The sequence below is a fragment of the Ruditapes philippinarum genome, unplaced genomic scaffold, assembly GCF_026571515.1.
Source record: "Ruditapes philippinarum isolate M1 unplaced genomic scaffold, ASM2657151v2 ctg9854_1_1_1_1, whole genome shotgun sequence".
Taxonomy (NCBI): domain Eukaryota; kingdom Metazoa; phylum Mollusca; class Bivalvia; order Venerida; family Veneridae; genus Ruditapes; species Ruditapes philippinarum.
Window position 1 is genome coordinate 1 of NW_026859017.1, and position 20,459 is coordinate 20,459.

At 32.0% G+C, this 20,459-nt stretch overlaps 1 protein-coding gene across 2 annotated transcripts; it reads left to right on the plus strand.

Moving 5' to 3' along the window:
* Positions 1 to 6,030: 6,030 nt before the first annotated feature.
* LOC132754915 (ribonuclease H1-like) lies at positions 6,031 to 20,039 on the plus strand. Of its 2 annotated transcripts, none has more exons than XM_060745664.1 (9): positions 6,031 to 6,178; positions 12,187 to 12,302; positions 12,843 to 13,049; positions 13,613 to 13,780; positions 14,203 to 14,314; positions 14,870 to 14,924; positions 15,197 to 15,281; positions 16,054 to 16,178; positions 17,358 to 20,039. In XM_060745664.1, exons 1-9 carry the CDS (start codon positions 6,057 to 6,059, stop codon positions 17,448 to 17,450), a joined length of 1,083 nt encoding a protein of 360 aa, XP_060601647.1. In that variant the 5' UTR covers positions 6,031 to 6,056; the 3' UTR covers positions 17,451 to 20,039. The 2 variants fall into 2 exon arrangements, with proteins under 2 accessions (XP_060601647.1, XP_060601646.1); XM_060745663.1 differs by having other exon boundaries at positions 13,613 to 13,777; positions 14,200 to 14,314.
* Positions 20,040 to 20,459: the final 420 nt, after the last annotated feature.

Consider the following 20,459-nt stretch of genomic DNA (forward strand, 5'->3'; position numbering starts at 1 on the left):
AAGGAGAAAAATTAATAGAAACCCCTAAAAAAAATTTCTTTGGGGGAAGCACCCTATGAGCCGGCGCCCTGTAATATGACGAGGGATAAAGGCCCTGCAACAGTCAACAAATTTTATGAGAAATAAGTGAACTGTTTCGACTTGCTTCTTTTCCCAAAAGCTAGGAAACATCCTGTACAATTTAAATCTATTTGCTTGAAATTTTAATGAAATTAATATAAAAGTGTACAAAAATTATATAAATTACATTTGCACTGATTCCTATTGATACCTAGGTAAAAACAGTGCCAAACCCTGCTACTATAACAAGTCAAGCCAATATCAGTGTTTCTGCAGCTCTGATTTTCTGATGGGTCTTTTATGACCCCGCTGTATGATATTTTAGGGGTCATTTCACAATTCATAAGGGTCATGCAATAAATTTTAACAAAAATGTAAAAAAAAAAAAAGGTAAACACTTTTATAAGTTTTTTTTAGTCAATATTTGTATAGTTTTTTCGTGAATGAAATGGTCGAATCTGCTGCTATTTTTGGATTTTTGTCATCAATAATGAACGCTGTATTTCTTAAAAATTATGGTGTGTTAATTTTCATAGAAGAAAAGAAAGTCGATTTTTATATTTGAAATTCGTTCATAGTCGCCTTCTATTTTCATAGTAATTCATAGTTTGTGTGACGTAATCAAGGGCCAAATAAAGCTTGACCACTAAATATGTTAGTGTTTTTTTCTTATTGCTTTTTTACAGAATTTAGGCGAACATTCTCCTGTCGCTATCCGCTCCTTCGAAGTTTCTATTTCTGTAGAACAGCACAGATGAAACACTAACATATACGCAGACTGCCATTTTCCAGCAGACAGTTATTCGTTCGCAGAATATGACGACAACAAAATAAATAATTTTGTCTGGGCGCTTTCAATATATGCAGTAACGTATAAATGCAAGCGTTTATTAACTAGTTGAAATTGGCTAAATGCCGGACCACGGAATCACCGGTAAAATTTCATTTCTCATTAAAATTATAGTGGAGCCCACGGTAAACATTCCGTACATTTTTATACTGAATTGACGGTTTATAGTCTGTATATCTGACTTGTGTTGAAATTCTTGCGTCACAAAATACGCACTAACTAAATTTCATTGCGTCATGGCTGAAAATAGTGCGCCAAAAACGCAAAAACGCGCTCTGGCAGAAACACTGCAATATGCTGGATATGTTGAACTACCAACACAATTTATAAGAATTTTCAAGACAAGTTTTTAAAACGATAAAAATATTCCTAGATGCATTGAACAGGTCTAGGATTTCATGATATTTACGGACAGTCTGTTAATTTTTGGACAATCCATAATTTTACAGGTTTTTATATTCATAAATTTACAGACATCAAGTAGGAAAATAGTAAAAGTTGTATCAAAACTGCAGGTTAAAATGAATGAGGTTACATATTATATGATTAAATGTAACAGTATGGTAAAGATTCAGAACAAATTGATGACTTTCAATTTTCACTTTTAACACAATATTTCAATATCATCATACAAAGATGAAACGCACACCAAAGCATTTGTAAATACAAACAATCAATAAAACAACTTATCTTAAGCTGCGGATTTTAATGTAATACTAAAAACAGCAAATTTTACATTGAGTATCTATAAATTTATGGACAATCCATAAATATCATAAAATCCTAGACCTGTTCAAAAGAATTAATTTGTGATTTTGTTTTTAAAATGCTAGTTTTCTCTTCTATTGAGTCTAACTTATTTAATTTGGTGCAGTGAGTGACAGACCTATGCCAAGGCAAATTATACAATGTCGATACTAATTTCTGTACATATTAAAATACATAGGATTACGTGTAATCGCATATATGCTACTAACGTTTCTCTTACAAAAATTAAGATTAAATGACTGCAGTTAGTATGAAATTTAATTCGGATCATAAATCAAAACATAATTCAGACGGCAGCTTTCGTTTCATTGAAAGGCTCGTTGAGGATGCATCACTGGCGGCCAGAGAAGTCAATGCTCACGAAGACAGTGCACGTCCGATAGTAATAAATATATAACCATCATTGTTGAGGATAGGAATTAGTAAAATAAAGTCATTGGTTTGTGTTTCAGGCGGATTTCGAACAAGGTATTAATTGTATGTACCTTCTGTATTGGCGATAACCGGAAAAGGAAGTTCACTTGCAATGAGACTGGAACTCAATATTCCTTTGGATAAAAACATTACCGTATTTTACCGGACAAAATCTAAAACTTCGGCATATGATAATTAAAAGCAGACGTGATAAGTTTGTTTGTTTGTTTGTTTGGGGTTTACGTCACACCGACACAGTATAGGTCATTCGGCGACGTTCCAGCTTTACTGGTGAAAGAAGACCTCAGATGCCCTTCCGTGCATTATTTCAGGCACGAACGGGCACCTGAGTAGAACCACCGACGTTCCGTAAGCTAGCTGGATAGCTTCCTCACATGAAGGAAACCAAAGTCCCTGTCGGGATTCGAACCCACAGCGGTGAGGGGCAAGTGGTTTGAAGTCAACGACCTTAACCACTCGGCCACGGACGCCCCTCAGACGTGACAGAAACTGAATATGAAATATTACAAATTAAACCAATAGAAGGGGACTCAGATATATTTTTTAAATAAAAGGCCAGAAAAACACTACTATCTAGAAAGATATATTTAGTCATCGAGTTGGTGGTTCTTAGTAATAACGCTCTAGATACATTGTAAGTGCCGAGGTCATGAAACTACAATATTAAACCTTTGGGGGGGGGGGGGTAGTGTCTTCCAATATTGAACTCATTCAAGTCCAAATCAAATAAACATAAATGGACTGGTCTAAATAAGTTTAATTCTAATTGCTACCAACCAGAGTGAATATCTAATATGTCACGTTGTGAAGGGTAGTCAGACTATTCTCTCCCTTACCAGTTCCTCCCCTGACGTTTCCTCCCTGACTGTTCTCTCCCTATTTTGGGGGAGAACCGTCTGCATATTTGCAAATAAGCAGACAGTTCCTCCACATTCTTATTTTTATTATTACATTATTATTAAAGTATTTACTTTTTTCCCTTTTTCTCTCCCTATTTTTATCTTTACATGAGATGCAAATTAATTGGAATATAAAGGCAGTTTTGTTATAGTTTCGAATAATTTATATATACCGGAAATAATAATTTTTATTCTGTGTAGTGTGTAATATATATTAGTAGTACTTTTGCAGTGCATAAGTTTTTCGTGCCAACTTAACTATAGTTGAAACAATTTATGTACATGTATGCATTCCGTGTCAGGTTGCACCAACTTGCTAGATATAGCAACATTTAAAAACAAAAGTGAAATGAGAAGTTAATAGAAAATAACACAGCGCTAATAATCTTTACAAGAAAAAAAGAAATTCTTAATCGATTGATAATTATACAAAAAAATTTGGGACCGAACCTAGCTGTCTTGCATTGATATGTAACTAAAAATTTACCACACAACTTTACCTACCGCGTTACGCCGACAGATGGTAAATTTGTCGATATTTTAATTTATATGGCAAGCCTGCTTGACTTAAGATATTAAACACAATATGATAACTGTTTTACACCGTTAAAGTGGACTTGACCACCGCGTCACTAAATAATTATCCTAAACGCACAGTAGATGATAAATAAATGGGTATGTTTATTATAAATTGATATAAATTAGAGAAAAAAATATTTTATTGAAGTGTTTAGATGTTAGATAAGTTGGTAACTTTATTATCAATTCATATAAATTAGATAGAAAAATACTTTAATGAAGTATTAAGATGTTTAATTCATGTTTCAATTTTGTTAGCATTATCAGCAACAATAAATGGGTAAGTTTATTGTAAATTGATATAAATCAGAGAAAAAAATATATTATTGAAGTATTTAGATGTTAAATAAATTGGTAACTTCATTATCAATTGATATAAATTAAATTAGATTTTTTTTTAGCATACAAGTTAATTATTCTGATTTTTTTCATTTGTCATTATTTTGTCTTTGCACTCTTACTGAAGATTTTCATGGCGCGAGCCAGACTTCGTATTCATTCATAATAAATATTTTCTGAGAGCGTATTTGTGTATTTTTATAGCAACCCCCAAGCCCAGAACCTCTTAGCAGCACCTTCCCATATCGTTAGAGTGGACTGCGACATTAGGATAATCATAAGATATTATTATTATTTTATTTAATAAATAAATGTGAAATTTATAAGCAAAAAATGATTAATGAATTTTAATTGCTAAATTTCATACTTTTGTATAATGAAAAAAGGAGTTCAATACACACATGTGTTAAGTTTGCTGTTAGTGATAATTGAGGTGTTTATTTAATTTATTAATTTATTACTCAAGAATCAAGGTGCTGATTAGATTAAAAGTAATAAAACAGCTGTGAAAAAGTGTTGATGAATAAGTATTTACAAGCTAGACCTTAACATAATTACAGGTGTCTAATCACTGTCCAATAACCTGTATCTCGCACAATGAAGGTGTTGATAGGATTAAAATACAAAAAAAAGGTGTTAAACACTTTTCAGCTGATAAAACATAAAATGCAGTTAATATCACACACATTCTTTTAATAATCTTCATTAAGAAATATTATTAGATTAAGTCAAAACTTAAATGATAACTTACAGAAAAAATGGGGGAGAACTGTCTGCATATTTCAAATTTTGGAGAGAACCGTCAGGGGAGGAAACGGTTAGGGAGAGAACCGCCAGGGAGAGGAACTGGTAAGGGAGAGAATAGTCTGTCATTCGTTGTGAAGGGTGCCAGTGTTTAAACTAGTTTTTAATATAAAAATATAATACTGCCAATATAGCATTGTAAAAATGAATTTAAATGTAAAAATAAATATATTAGGAAACATGCTAATTACCTATTCGCAAAACAAATGATTCCTTCTGTGAGTTAATGTACTACAAAAAAGGAAAAACGATCACTATTTTAAAAAATATGGTATAATAAAGAAGCCCAGCTAAGTATCACACCATTGACAGATGTTCCAGCCTGAACAACTACATGTACTACATTGAACGATAGCTTTGGGCGATATTTTGATGATTCAAATTAAGATGCAATTAAGGGAACATTTGCACGTGGATGATGAAGGATCTGTTACATTACATTTATCAAAGTTAAGACTATTTGTATATATACGTCTTGACGCTGCTTACTTAGTTTTCCAGTTATTACGAAAAGTATAATCAACACTGGAATATGACAGTTAGTTTTTTTCATATTAAAATAATTTAAATGTTTTTCATGTAATAGTATTGGAAAATGATGAATCATTGCTAATGCGTGAGCAATGGGAGCAGCGAGATTTCGGAAGAAAAAATGATATTCATTGTGACTAGATACTGAAAGGTCGTATCTGAAAAGTTCATAAAACATTTCAAAATATTTCAATATTTATTGATTAATGATACCCTCTGATGACGAGTAAAAGGCGAGAGAGAAATGTATGGTGAAGGGCTTTACTTTGTTATATTTATGTAACTTATTCAAATAACTGTCGATTACAAATTATAGAAATTTTCTTTCCAACTAAGTAATCACGTAATATAGGGAGTGAAAAGCATCATCTTGTTAGAAATATTTTTTCATTGATAAATTAATAATTTCATGATATTTTATATGACTTTTATAGCTCTAAAAGGACTTGGCTAATAAGTCGAAATTTCAGGTTAGTAAGTCGAAATTTCGTGCCACGGAAGTCGAAATTTCAAGCTAGTAAGTCGAAATTTCGAGTTAATAAGTCGAATTTTCGAGTTTATAAATATGTCCAAATTTTGAGTTAGTTAGTCGAAATTTCAAGTTAGTAACTTGAAATTAATAAGTCGAAATTTCGAGTTAGTAACTCGAAATTTTAAGTTGTTATTATTTTTTTTTGTTCCTGTCTATCATTAATAAATTGAACAATTTTGGAGCTATAATACTTTTATTACTGTTTGTACGGCATGGGACGGCATTTATCTTAAACAATAATACTGTAATCCAGTCTGACATGTTTACTTTCCGGCGAATTTTCACGAAAATAAATCATTTAAACACTTTAATCATTTTAGGATTCGAAATGCCTTTTTATGCAGTAAGAATAGGTAGATGTCCAGGAGTTTATAGAACATGGTAAATTTTAATTATCTTTCATATCGATATTTTTTTTTTTTTCGGTGCAAGTCAAACCGGCCCAAGACGTTTCACTCCCAAGAACGTTCACACCGAGACAGTTCACACCAAGACGTTTCACTCCCTATTTTTATGCCAGTTAAAATTGATACTTTGATTTAATAAAATCTTTTAATATATATTTTATTTTAATGGTATTTTTGAATGATATCAAATGACTATAAAAACAATTAAAATTATTGACTTAAACAGGCTGGTGAAAAAGCCCGATTGGGCTTATGTCATAAAAAAATCATATTTCTAGAAAAGAAATAAAGACAGAGCAACAGATAAGGTGCGTATTTGCGTATTTACGCAATTAATTTCATAAAATACGCAATTGATTTTTTAAGAATGCGTATCAAAACCCATTAAAAAAAATAAAATACGCAATTGTCTTAAAAACCTGTGCGTATTGTCATTTTCATCACCGTAAAATTAATCTGTCGTATGCACGTAGTTTTGGACAAATAATAGCGATATGCATGATATCCGAATATTCCCGAATCAATGCTAACTAATCAACGGTCTCCGGTCTTCGACAGTTCCCGGTCTCCAAAGACCGACTAAGTCAAATCAATAAAGCATGACACCGTCGTTTGTCTTCTCAGGTCGACGGTCTTTACAGACCGGCAGAGACCGTTGATTTTTCGAAGACCGTCAATAAGTAGGTCCCACCTGTATCAATAGACGCTTTGAAAGCAATTTTGCATCGTACAAAAGGGAAAATGATTTGAAACAAAACAATCGTAAACAAGCTTTTAAACTTTACCTGCATTTTCGTGAAAATAATATCGCAATGCACATGCTTTTTACATAAAGTTATTAAATACAAATATAATAACACATTTGTTTACTTGATTTTTACGAATCAAAATAAAACTAATTAACACAACATGAAATTAACTGCTAATAATAACAGCTCCTTCCATAGGCAAAAATAAAAAGCATTCCATAAAAGACGACGCCGCTCACCGGCGTCTCCAATAATCAAAAATCAGTCAGAAAATGAACTTGTTAAAAATATTTTTATGAAATATAACTTGAGCATTTTATATAAAAAATAAAATAATTAAAAGTTCTAGTAAATTGTTAATCCTATTTTCTTTTTAAAACAGTAAAATTTCATTGATATTGAAACCGTAAAATTTTCATAATTAAATACCCAATTGATCTTGAAATCATAGGGTATCGAGTTTTGGAATACCCAATTAAATGGAGCAAATACCCAATTCCAAAGGAAATGATGGAGTAATACCCAATTCACTTTTAAAGCTTATCTGTTGCTCTGAAAGATATTTCTTTTAAACTTTGTTTGTTTATTGAGAATAATATTTGACATAAACAGAAAGAAAAATATTTGGCTACTGTCACTTTTGTGAGATTTATTTCCCTTTTTTCATGTTTTTGTAACACATAATTTTTTAAGTCACTATTTTCATTTGTTTGGGTCGTCAGACCAACCAAATAATGGTAGCGAAATATCAAACCCTGATGTGCTTATTTGCAAATACCGAGAGTAGTCCAAACTCCTCAAAGCAGTTACTTCCCTTTATAAGTACACTAACGCCAAAAATTAAGGGGAAATCACTGCGTAAAGATTTTCAAATGACAGGCGCATTAATTCTCTGGGAAGAAAAAATAGTTCCCGATTGGTCGAAGATTTCTATCTTTAAAGATAAACATGCTTATATTAAGCTCCATGATTATTTAATTTAGTGTTAAACAGCAGGTTTACCCTGAAATTAATAAGGGTTACAAACCCTAATTTAGAATAATCTGGTTTTCTTCAGGCTGTTATCTTAAAACTTCACCGTGGTCGAGGGGTTACACGCTCGGTTAGTAAGCGAGAGGTCTGGAGTTCAAATCCCAGTTAAGGCAACTTTTTTTCTTTTTTTTTTTTTAAATTGTTTAAGCCAAATAAACATTGAATTGAATATCAGTGTTGCAATTAGCCTTATAGCCAATTTACTACAGTTATAACACTGGAAACAGCATTGGTGGCACTATACAAAAACAAATTGGTTAATAATCTCTCAACCTTCACCTTTCTGACATTCTGAGACCCAAACAAATTCAGCACCTTCTGTGCTTTGATTAAGTATGTTACATATGCCAAGTGTAAAAGAAAATAGGTTAAATTTATAACTTCTTTATACTCTAATTCATTGCGCCAACATCTATCAAATTCAATATACATTTCATTCAGTTTTCAGAGAAATCTTCAAAGTATAATGTTCTGACAGTGTCAAAGAATTGTCAAAATATAGATGCCAGAAACAGAAATATTAAATCCAAATATATAGAATAAAGGTATTGGCGCAATAATCTAGAGCAAAATGAAGTTGTTGGACACATTTCTATTTAGAATTTTAAATTGCAATATAATTTTTATGAACTTCAAATATTTTCTTTTTAGAAAATGGGAAAAAGGGAAATAATTCTAAGGAAATAAAAGATAAGCAAAATATTTTGATTATGATTTGTATCATACATCAATGCTTAATAAACAAAAGAAATGAGAAAGAAACATATAAATTATTTTACATATAAACATTCTAATCTCATAATTTTAACATCTACAATATTTTTACAAATAACTATCCAACTAAACAGACAACTACTTGCTATTTAATGGTTTAAAGTTATGTGCCAGATGAAAATATACCATTAAAGTGCGAGGAGTAGCAAACTGACATTATGAATAGAACCACTGACCTTCCAGTCTAGCTAGCTAAAGACAATCAACTGTTATTCTCAACTGAATAAAATAATCTTTTTAAACTCAGTTCTTTTCTGGAAAAACCCCATTGAAATCTAGTAAAATATATAGTTAAATACTCAATAATACCTGAAAATGTTCACCAATTTACACAAATAATAAAATTGTGTACAAAAAAGTTACTATGATTATGTCTAAGCCCAATTGGGCATTTTCACCAGCCTGTTAAAGAGGTCATTTTAGTTACTTTTAACACAGGAACCCAAAATAATTCTATCCAAAACAAAAAAATAACGATTTGAAAATAAATCCCATATACAGTCAAACCTGTATAAGAGAGACAGTATTGGGAATTTGTAAAAGTGTCTCTTATCCAGGGCTGAACTCTGGCTAGGAAAAGTGACTATTTTTAACTATTTTTTAGATATGACGTAAAACACCATGATTTGCAATGATTTCAGTTTTTATTTTTAGATAAAACATTTAAAACACAGAATAGGAAAAGATATCAATTACGTTTTATTCATACAAAAGGAAATTAAAAACAAGTTGTTCTCAATACAAACAAAGAAATTTGCCGAGTAACGTTTTGATTTGCGACAATAAATAGCTACCACTATACGATTAATGTGAGGATGATTATGCAAACAAAGAAAGGTCATGCCCCCGCGGCGTGTATTAGATTGATACCGTGTACATATTACGCATGTATGTTGACACGTCTTCAAAACAATCGGATTAGCGATTATTAGACATTGAAAGGTAGAGATTCAACTTAATAAATTGGACAGCTTAAATTTTGCTTTGCAGTTAGATTTTCGTTAATGTGGTTAATTTAAAAGAAATTTCTTCGCACAATTATAATTTCACTTTACTTTCGAAAATACATGTATATCAAAAACATTTTACTCAAACGAAACACATTTTAAACAAGTTATTTTTCAAACTTACAAACAAATTTACTGACTACTGGTAAAAATTAATGTAAAACGGTACGAAAACGGTATGGTACAGAAAAAATATTGGATCCAAAATGGCGACAAACGTTCTTGTACTGGCCGTTTGATCTGGTAATTTTGGCTATTTGGGGATGAAAATGGGTGGCCGTTGGCGGCGTTGAGCAGGTGGCCCTCTTATAAGAGACAAATATATTATTAGTTATAAAGATTGTTGACCGGTTATATGGCCCTATATAAACGGCTGTTTGTAAATATAACCCGAGCCGCTAGGCGAGGGTTATATTGCAAACAACCGTTTATATACGGCCATATAACCTGTCAACAATCTTTATAACGAATTTATTATACAGCAAACATCATTTTTAGAGGAACAAAGCGAGATTTCTTTGTAAATCGACAGCAACCGTGTATATAAAACTATATAAACGTCACAATTATCCAATGAAAAGCGACGTTACAAACGTGCAGTATTATAAAGTAATTTACATTGGGGATGTCCAGAGATGGCGCACTTAGGCAGGTGGCGCTTTTATAAAGGTGACTGTCTGAATGGAACTGACGATGGGAGAAGAGCGGTGATAAATTCATATAAATTTTTTATAGTATATATATGGAATTTTTTTTAAAATCATTATTCTTTTTGTTTTGGATAGAATTTCGGGTTCCTGTGCTTTGAATTATAAATTATTGGTTGATTAGGCATATCTTTGATATCATTTATTATACATCTGTTTGAAAAATGGGTCGTATTATAGTTCCCCCTGGGGGGGGGAGCTGATGGATGGGTGGGCGTCCTATATTTTGACAGAGCATATCTCCTTCACACATGAAGGAATCTTCATGGAAATGTTCACCACCATGAGATGCTGTGTTGCACACTTAAACTAGGTCTCTAGGTCAAAGGTCAAGGTCACACTTAGATGTCATTGAAAAACGCTTGTCCAGAGAAAAACTTCTACATGCATAGAGGGATTTCAATATAGCTTGGCACAAATGTTCACCATTGTGAGATGGAGTGTCACTTTGGCCAAGGTCAAGGTCACACATAGGGGTCAAAATTCAGATAAAAATGTGTATTCGGACCATTTAGTCATCAGTTATTGGGGGAGTATCATGACAATTTGTGTGAAACATGTGATTTGGGTTAATAAATGCAAAGTCAAAGTCACTAAAGATGATAGTCAAGGTCATTAAAGATGATAAAATAAAGAGATTTTGTTCAGAGCATATCTCCTACATGCGTGGAGGAATTTTAATGAAACTTCACAGAAATGTTCACCACTATGAGAAGCTGTGTTGCTTACATGAACCAGGTCTCTCGGTCAAAGGTCAAGGTCACACTTTGAGGTCATCGAAAATGCTTGTTGCAAAACTTCAACATGCATAGGGGGATTTCAATATAATTTGGTACTAATGTTCACCATTGTGAAGCAGTGTCGCATGCAAAATTAAGGTCCTTGCAGCCAAGGTCAAGGTCACACATAGGGGTCTAAGTTCAGATAAAAATATGAAAATGTGTATTCGGACCATTAAGTCATCATTTATTGAGGGATTGAAACACAAATGGTCATTATCATGACTACAGGTGTGAAACATATAATTTAGGTTAATATATGCAAGGTCAAGGTCATTAAAGATGATAAAATGTAGAGATTTTCTCCAGAGTATATCTTCTACATGTATGGCGGGATTCTAATGAAATTCATAGAAATGTTCACTACTATAAGAAGCAGTGTCATGTGCATGAACCACTTCAACCAGGTCTCTAGGTTAAAGGTTTAGGTCACACTTAGAGGTTATTGAAAAATGCTTGTTTGGAGCAAAACTTCTACATTCATCTGGGGATTTTAATGGAACTTAGCACAAATGTTCACTGTTTTGAGGCTAAATATTGCGTGCATAATTCAGGTCCCTGTTACCAAAGTCAAGGTCACATAGAGATGTCAAAATTAAGATAAAACAGAAGATGTGTACAGGGACCATTTAGTCATTATTAATTGATGTACATTGTATTGTAACACAAATGATAAGTATCATGACTACAAGTGTGACACATGTTATTTAGGTTAATATTTGCAAGGTCAAGGTCACTAGAGATGATAAAATATCCAGATATTGCCCAGAGCATATCCCTTATATACATATCTATAATGCCCACATCTCTGTCAAAAGCTTTTGTGATGGACGTATTTTGTGACAATGTTACCCTTGTTCAAATTTGATATCAAATGAGGTTTTGACAAGATGAAGATACAGAATAGTTAGATTTTTACTTTTATATATTGTAGGGATGAATGTAAAGTGCAGGTAGATAAATTTACAAAGCCAAGGTTTAAAAAATTTAACACAGAAGAAGAGGCTCGAGCTTTTGTGAAAGGATCGGATCATCCTACCAACTTTCCAGGTATACCATTTCTATATTTTAGCTCACCCACCTCACCTCACCCCACTTTGTACTTTGAGATGAGCTTTTATGATGGCACTCATAAATCAGGGCCTTACATCTAAGGTCAAGGTCACACTTATATTCCAAAGTCATGAATTTTTTCATAGAAGTGCTTTGGTCAACAATTCTGTCATTCCGGGATGGATTTCAAAATAATTTGCCATTAATATGTAGACATGATGATGAAGTGTCAGAGAGAGATCAATGTCAAACTTGTATGTTAAAAGTGATGATTGTGAATAGATTGTATTCTTCTGTGCATGGATGGACTGCATAAATATGCTGCTTATTACATGTTTATACTCATGGCAAAAGTATGAAAAATGAAATCACCAAAAATCTGATTTACTTTATTGTTATATTACAGAATAGTGAGAATAATGTGGCCATTTTAGTTAGAATGTACTGTTAGTTAACTTGTATGCAAAACAACAACAACAAAAAAAACATAATAAATAATAGTCTTTGGTTTTGTTGAATATATGTTTATATTTTCAGGCTCTTTTAAATCGTCACCTGCAAAAAGCTTCAGTAGTGGTTTTCCAAAAAGTCCAAAGGCTTCAAGCAGCAAAGATTTATCAACAGATGTTAAGCTTAAGATTGCCGAGAAAGAAATACAGTATTTGAAAGAGAAATTGAAACAGAAAGTGTGTGAAAAGAAATTGTTGGAAACTAAAGCAGAAATAGACCAGCTAAAAGGTCAAGGTCAGTACTTTATAGTGATATTTTAATATTCAGTGATTTTTTAGGACAATTCCTCATGTAAAATTTTTACTTTTCCCAATTTAAAGAACAATTTTCCCACTCAAAGTTTTATAAATTAACAAAAATCTTTAAAATGTTATGGTGTGATTTAAACTGAGGAAAGCTGATTTTGATTTTTTCTCCAAATTGCTGATAGCAACACATTTTTCCACAGCTGAATGGTCCTAACACCTTTCCTTATATGTTGAAAAAATCAGTTTGTTAGGTGTCAAATGATAAGGGTATTTTTACCTATAGCAACTTATTTCTTTGTAGCATTTGATTTCACACGGCAGTATGGTATAATAATAGAAATCCAATCACCAGAAGGAATCACAGATTCTTAAACATGTTTTAAAGACAGAGCTTTGGTTTAAATCATCTCAAATTGTATTTTGATAAGTAAATATACATGATGTTAAGTAGCAGAAAATTTAATACTCAAACCCTGAATTGTATAACAAATTGACCATTGAACTCTCTCTTAATGGTCTATGAGATAATATTTTATATTTTGTTTACAGGGTCTTACCAAGGGAAGGTTACACATTCAAGAAAAACATTTCATAACTCAAAGCCATATCAACCTTCGACACCAACTAATAGCTCCAACTGGAAACAGAACAGAACAACACAACTTATAGATATAAATGAAGCCAGACAATTACATACAGATGCTTGCTCTGATGGTGATTTTATTACAACATGTATATTTTAAGTTTAAAATTTGGATGTCTTATTTACTATGAAATGTTAAGGTTATGGACTTTGATTCTTTTGTGAAACAAGATTTATACTTGTAAGTTTACTGATGTAGATTATTTTGTGAAACAAAATTATTCTTACCTTCAAGTTTATGGTTGCAATACTAAGTATTGATGTTGGGTGCACTTGCCCTCTGCTGCAGTAGTGATTTGTAACTGACAATACATAATGTGTCCCTTACTGCTGTCTCTACTACTGATTTTTATGGAGATACAGAGAATGTGACAATTACCTGTAAATCAAAGTGGACAGTACTTCTATAGTGCCATGCATAAAGTTTATGTAAATATCATGATTAACCAATGAAATGTGACATTACAAATATTACTACATGTATATATTTCAGGCATGGCATTAGATGATAGAACACCTGTAGTATACACAGATGGTGCTTGTACAAACAATGGTCGAGGTGCAGCTAAAGCTGGTATAGGTGTATACTGGGGTCCTAACCATCCATTGTGAGTCATAATCTGTATCTTGATTTCTAGCTGATAACTGTTGTTTATACTAACTGTTGGCTGCTCAGTTTTAGTGTTTGTCCCATTCCTGTTTGTTGCCACAGAGAGTGCCTATTTAGTGGTCATATGTGGCTAAATATTGTGGGGACTGTATTCTGTGAATGTTTCTCTTCCTTGTTTATGTTTGTTCTCATATTTGGTATTAAATCCCTTAAACCAACAATCACTGACCATTCAAGACTAGAACAAGAATCTGTTATTTATTTTAAAGGAATCTTTTTCTTTGCTTATTCCTACATTATCCAGGCTATTGCTTTACTGTTAAGCTCTTGGAATAGTCAAGCATGTTATATTTTAGTGACAGTTATTGTTTCATCAAGCTAGCACCCCATATATGATATGGAAGGTTGATAATATAATCATGTACCTTCTTGAGCCTGATAAATGTACGCATATGCACCTTAAACACTTAGTCTAGTAAACTTAATGTAATGTTCAGCTTTTATTGACAGACTGTAATGAGGAAATATTAATTTATTACTGGTATGATTTCAGAAACATTAGTGAAAGGTTACCTGGTAGGCAAACAAACAACAGAGCAGAAATTCATGTAAGTATTTCTTGAAATTAATTGAAACTATTTCTAACAAAAAACATGAGATTGAATATTTTTGTTCTTAATATACCCAACATTCCTACTAAGCCTTATATGTCAGGGCTAATAAATATGTTAAAAAATGAATAAGACTAACATAAAATTTACTTAATTCATTGAAAATCAAATGTGTCAGTACAGCTTGTCAAACTTTTGAAATATTGTACTATTCAACAATTTTCTATGACAACTGTATCATGTATAAAACATTGTATTGATATATATAGGCTGTAGTGAAGGCAGTGCAACAAGCCAGACTGCAAGGATTTCCAAGACTTACTGTGAAAACTGATAGCATGTTTCTCATTAACTGTAAGTAATTAATTTAGTTCGATATGTAAAGTAAGTCCATTGGTACATACATGTACTTATAAAACATACATACATGTAACATTTTTATTGGCAATAATCAAGTTTTATGAAGATTCTTTTCTTGTAACAAACACATTTACATGTTATCTGCATTATGGTTAATTCTTGATCCGATTCTAAAGACAACTTTCCTGCTTGAATGGTATTTTAAGCTCACCAGAGCACAACATGCTTGAAGTGGGATCACTTACTGTCCATGGTCAGTGTGTCTGTCTGAGTGCACTCACTTGTCCTGTGAGTGTTTATGTAAACGTTCAGTATGATTATGCACTTCATAACTGCTAAAAATATTGCTTGTGAATTGCAGTCTTTTTTGGGGTAATTATGGGGTACAAAAAGTTTGCTTGTAGGATTTCAAAGATTGAAGAAAAGCAAAGAAATAGTGGGAGTGGTCCTTTTAAAATAAAATTAATAAGTTAAAGGAGATGATCATTAAGGGATGGGGTCTTATTTTTGTGTCTATGCAGAAATAAATGAAGATTAGTATGGTTAAATCTGTTGACCAGATTTTTATTTAATTCAACAGAAGTGACTAAAAGGTGACACACAGACTACCAAGGTTATCGGATGGGATTGTGTTTCCAAATATATATAGGGAAAAGTTTGCTTATCTCCCCATATGTTTTAGTAAGCAATATGGCCTTTTAATATTGTTTAATGTAGTAAATATTATAAAATAAATTACTTAATTGTTCTTGTAATTAAATTGCAGCTATGACCAAGTGGTTACCTGGTTGGAAGAGAAAGGGTTGGATGACTTCAGAAGGCAAACCTGTCATAAATCGTGAAGATTTTGAAAGTCTTATCGAAGAAATGGATGGGGTTGAAATAAACTGGGTCTGTAGTTTGACATTTTGTACTGAAATAGATATTACAAAATATATACATCAGAACTCTTACTAGGATATTTATATATCTCAACATTGTTAAGTACAGGTAAAATATAAGGTTGCATCCCAATAGGGACATTGCATTATTTCATGCGAGGAAACTATCCAGCTAGCGGACAGAACGTCGCTAGTTCCACTTAGGTGCATGTTAGTGCCTGAAATAATGCATAGGAGGGCACCTGAGGTCTTCTGCCATTAATCAAGCTGGAAAGTCGCCATATGACCTATACTACAATGTTGATGCGACGTAAACCCGACCAAAATAAAAACAACAAACAAAATCTTACATGCCATAGCAGTAGACATGTTTTCTCTCTATTTAGTTAGGGAAAAAACAACACTGTCAGCAATATTTGTACAACTTATAAATAAATGTAAATGGAACATTCTAAATTTATAAATTTTTCTCTATATTAATGAATTTACACTGTTAAACTGTTATGATGAATTTTATAATGATTTGGATGTCCATTTTAAAATATGATGTCAAAATGTTTAGTTAACTGTTCATTAACTTGCCCTGCTATATACATGATTGTATCTTAAATGAACTGGTTCATCCTATTTTCTGGACAAAACCATTAATCATGTTTTGAAAAAGCTTAAAAATATTTACTGAAAAGTGAACCATGTAGACCATGATCAGATGGCACAGATGTGCTGGCAGATCTTTGTATGCACCGTTCCCATGGGTAGAATCAGCTGCAGCTTGCAGGCTAAGGGTTAAAGAATACTGCATAAATAAAGATCAAGGAAGTTATCAAGCTAGCATACCATAGGCTGATGTTTCCACCAGATGTCTGCTAGCAAAGCTAAAAATTGAACATATGAGAGAGACTTGAAATACAACCAAAAACAAAAAAAAAAAAAAAAAAAAAAAAAAAACTAATACAGGTTAACTCTTAGAGTTCCAAAAATTCAAACAGCTATTCATTACTTTCAAGTCTTTCTTCAGTATATGTCTTTGACATTTATCCAGTTTCTTGGTCTTGGTTATTCTGATATGAAATATCTTAACACTGCGTTTTCTGTGTAACAATGTTTCTTGTGGGTGTTGAAATGTCCTTCATTTTGTTGTGAAAAATTGGCTTTTTAAATTGATTTGTAACATTTATTTGTTATGCAGGTTCATGTACGAGGTCACCAAGGACATGAAGGCAATGAACAAGCAGACAAGCTAGCAGTCAAAGGTGCAAGCATGCCAGATAGAAATAGATGAAACCTCTCCAACTAGTTTAGTTATATGATTACAGTGAAACTAGGTGTCACAGTTGTGATATTTAACAAAGTCAATATTACCTAAGACTACTAGGTTTTTTGGTATAAATTGCTACACCATTGACAATTCACACTTGAAGAACCTATATGAAGGGTTATGTGAATTAATTTAATTTCATGGGCAGAGAATTTCATGGTATTGTCAAAAAGGACATTTTCGAGGGTTCTAAAAGTGGAGGATTGTTTGTTTTTGCCAAAAACTGTTATAAAAAATAAGCATTCAGCAGAAGATATAAAATGTGTGGATTGAGCAATCCATGGATACCATAAAAATAAGTGCCCAGTTAGTAATAGTGATTTTGCAGTAATTGTACTTGTGACTATTACATGAGCACCATACAAATTTTAAAGTCTCATCCAAAAGACTTGTTAGTAGTTTTAGTTTTGAGGTGTGGGATATTGAACTCACAACCTCTGTATTTGTAATCTGTGTGACCATCAGACCACTGTGCCCATTCTTAGTACTTGCTGCTATGAATTTTGTTCATTTGACAGATAACAGTTCTTTAAGACATGTTAAATACTGTGATATGAAATGTTATGTTTCAGTTAGTACCCACAGTGTTCTTAATTAATGTTGTTGATCATGTTGCCATATTTAGACAAGCAAGATTTTTTGTTTTAGAGTTGTTTGTATAGTTTTGAGTTTGTGACATGATAAGAAATTTTGTTTGGACATTTATTTATTTCATTGCATGTATATTTCATTGGGTTTTTTTTATTTTTGCTAATTAATCTTGTATTTTTCCTATGTATAAATGTACAACCTTTAGTTTTTCATATTAAAGCAGTATGCCTCCAGAGGAGCCAAAACATTTTTATAAAATCAAACTTGATTTTAGGAAAGTTAAAAGATTGAAGATTTAAGTAATAATTTACATGTTGTTTGCATTTATTTAACTGATTTTTCAGTATTTATAACCATATTTCTACTGTGTTAATGCATTAAAGGCTATTTTTCAATATTTTGACCTCATTTTGTGTAATTTACTTGGGTTGTGAGTGCTGTTTGTAATGTGTAAATTGCTTGCTTATGGTTATGTCACAATATTTTACTTGTAGATACATTTTCAAAATTTTCATGAAAATAAGCACGAATCTGGAAGAGTGCTGCTTTAAATGTGTTTAAAATTTAACACCGAGAAATAATGCAGATTATTGTGTTCATGTATTACATAGCATATTTATATAGAAGTGAGATTAAGGGATGAAGGTGAAGGTTATTCAGTATTACAAGGGAGTGGTTTGTAAACATATGGAGAAATGTATATATCAATAGAAAATAATATAGAAATGTACACAAGCGGAACTAAATGACATATTCCTGTAACTTTTTTGACTGTCATATGTTAGATACATGTATAATGCTCTTCCCAGTGCCAAATAATTACCTGGCATTTTGCATATCCTTTCCTGAGCTTTCTGCTTGAAATTTAATATTTTGTAGGAAATTGAAATTGTTAGATGAATAATTACATAGACAGAAATGAATTTATTTTAGCCAAAAAACTTATTATTTGAATAGTTGAATGATAAAATAAACAATATACGTTGCATTATTATCACTGTGGCAGTCTGAACTGCAATCACCTGCATGGGGTGAAAACTAAGGCAGTGAAAGATTGTGAACCAATTTTGGTTATAAACTCTTCAGTTATAAAATGTTGTTACATTTGAGTGAATAATAAACGGTTAATTAACATACAACATAGCATTGATAATACTGTAATACTTTTCATGCAGTTTAGTACATACAATATAGATGTGTCAATAGGAGGTCTGGCCACGACGTATGCATTTGCGGGTGAAAGTTTGGGTTTGACGAGAAAAAAGTTGATCAAACTCGCCCGGCTGGGTAAGTACGATTCTCCTGAACTAAATGATGTTTCTGTAAACATTTATAAATGAAGTTATTTGTTTGCAGACGCCTTTTCAATCGCAATACTGTCAAACAAAAACCGGAAATTGAATAAAACTTTAGTGAACAAGTTTGATGAATTGATTTATGCCTCCCCCTTTTGTAATGACAGCAGCATTTGATAATGTTTTATACTTATGCATTTGGTAAAGTTTTATACTTGGCCATAAGACCGATTCTGTGCCCGAGTACATTAGAATTGAAATGAAATAAGTATACAGGCTATACAGATTATATATTAAAAGCGTTCAAGATTTGAAATCTTTCATTCATCAATATGCTAGTCCTTTTACTTATTACAGAATTATAGGTTTGTCTTGACATGTTTTGCATTAAAAATATGTAATATTTATTTAATTATATGTATTAATCATATGATATTGTCATAAACAGTTGACTGGTTTAAGCACCAAGGTATTCAAATTGTGATAATTTGTTCTTTGTCTATTGAACATTGTAAACATGTTTGCATATCATGTGCATAATGCTGGTATATTTAATCTGATGTATTAAATAAAAAGATACATTTATCATAATATGTTATTAATTGCATTTCCTGCTCTGTACCATTTCAAGATGTGAAAAAGTTATGAATAAAGATACCAAAATTTAGTACTGATTTTGTCATTTGTTGAACTACTTGTGTATAAATACATGTATATAAATTAGGTCAAAAAAGGTCGAAAGTGAAAAGTTGAAGAGATAAATCTACCTAAAGCCATTTCTTAATATTTCTTACTGATGAACAATAATGTCCTGACCACTTGTTTGGTACAGTAAACTAACGGCATATTGCAATGGCTTAGTCTCAAAGGGGTTTAATGTGTTGTATTAAGCAGAAAATGAATAGCAGATTACCAAAATTGCATAAGGACACATCCGTACTCGAACCATTCCTAATTCTATATTTCTGCACTTTCCACGTTCTAGCTATTAGTGTAACCTGGGACATAAGAGGAAAAAATGTGAAAAGAAACAATTCTATGTGTTTACACTGGATGATCTTATAAGGCTTATTTCAAGAAAACATTC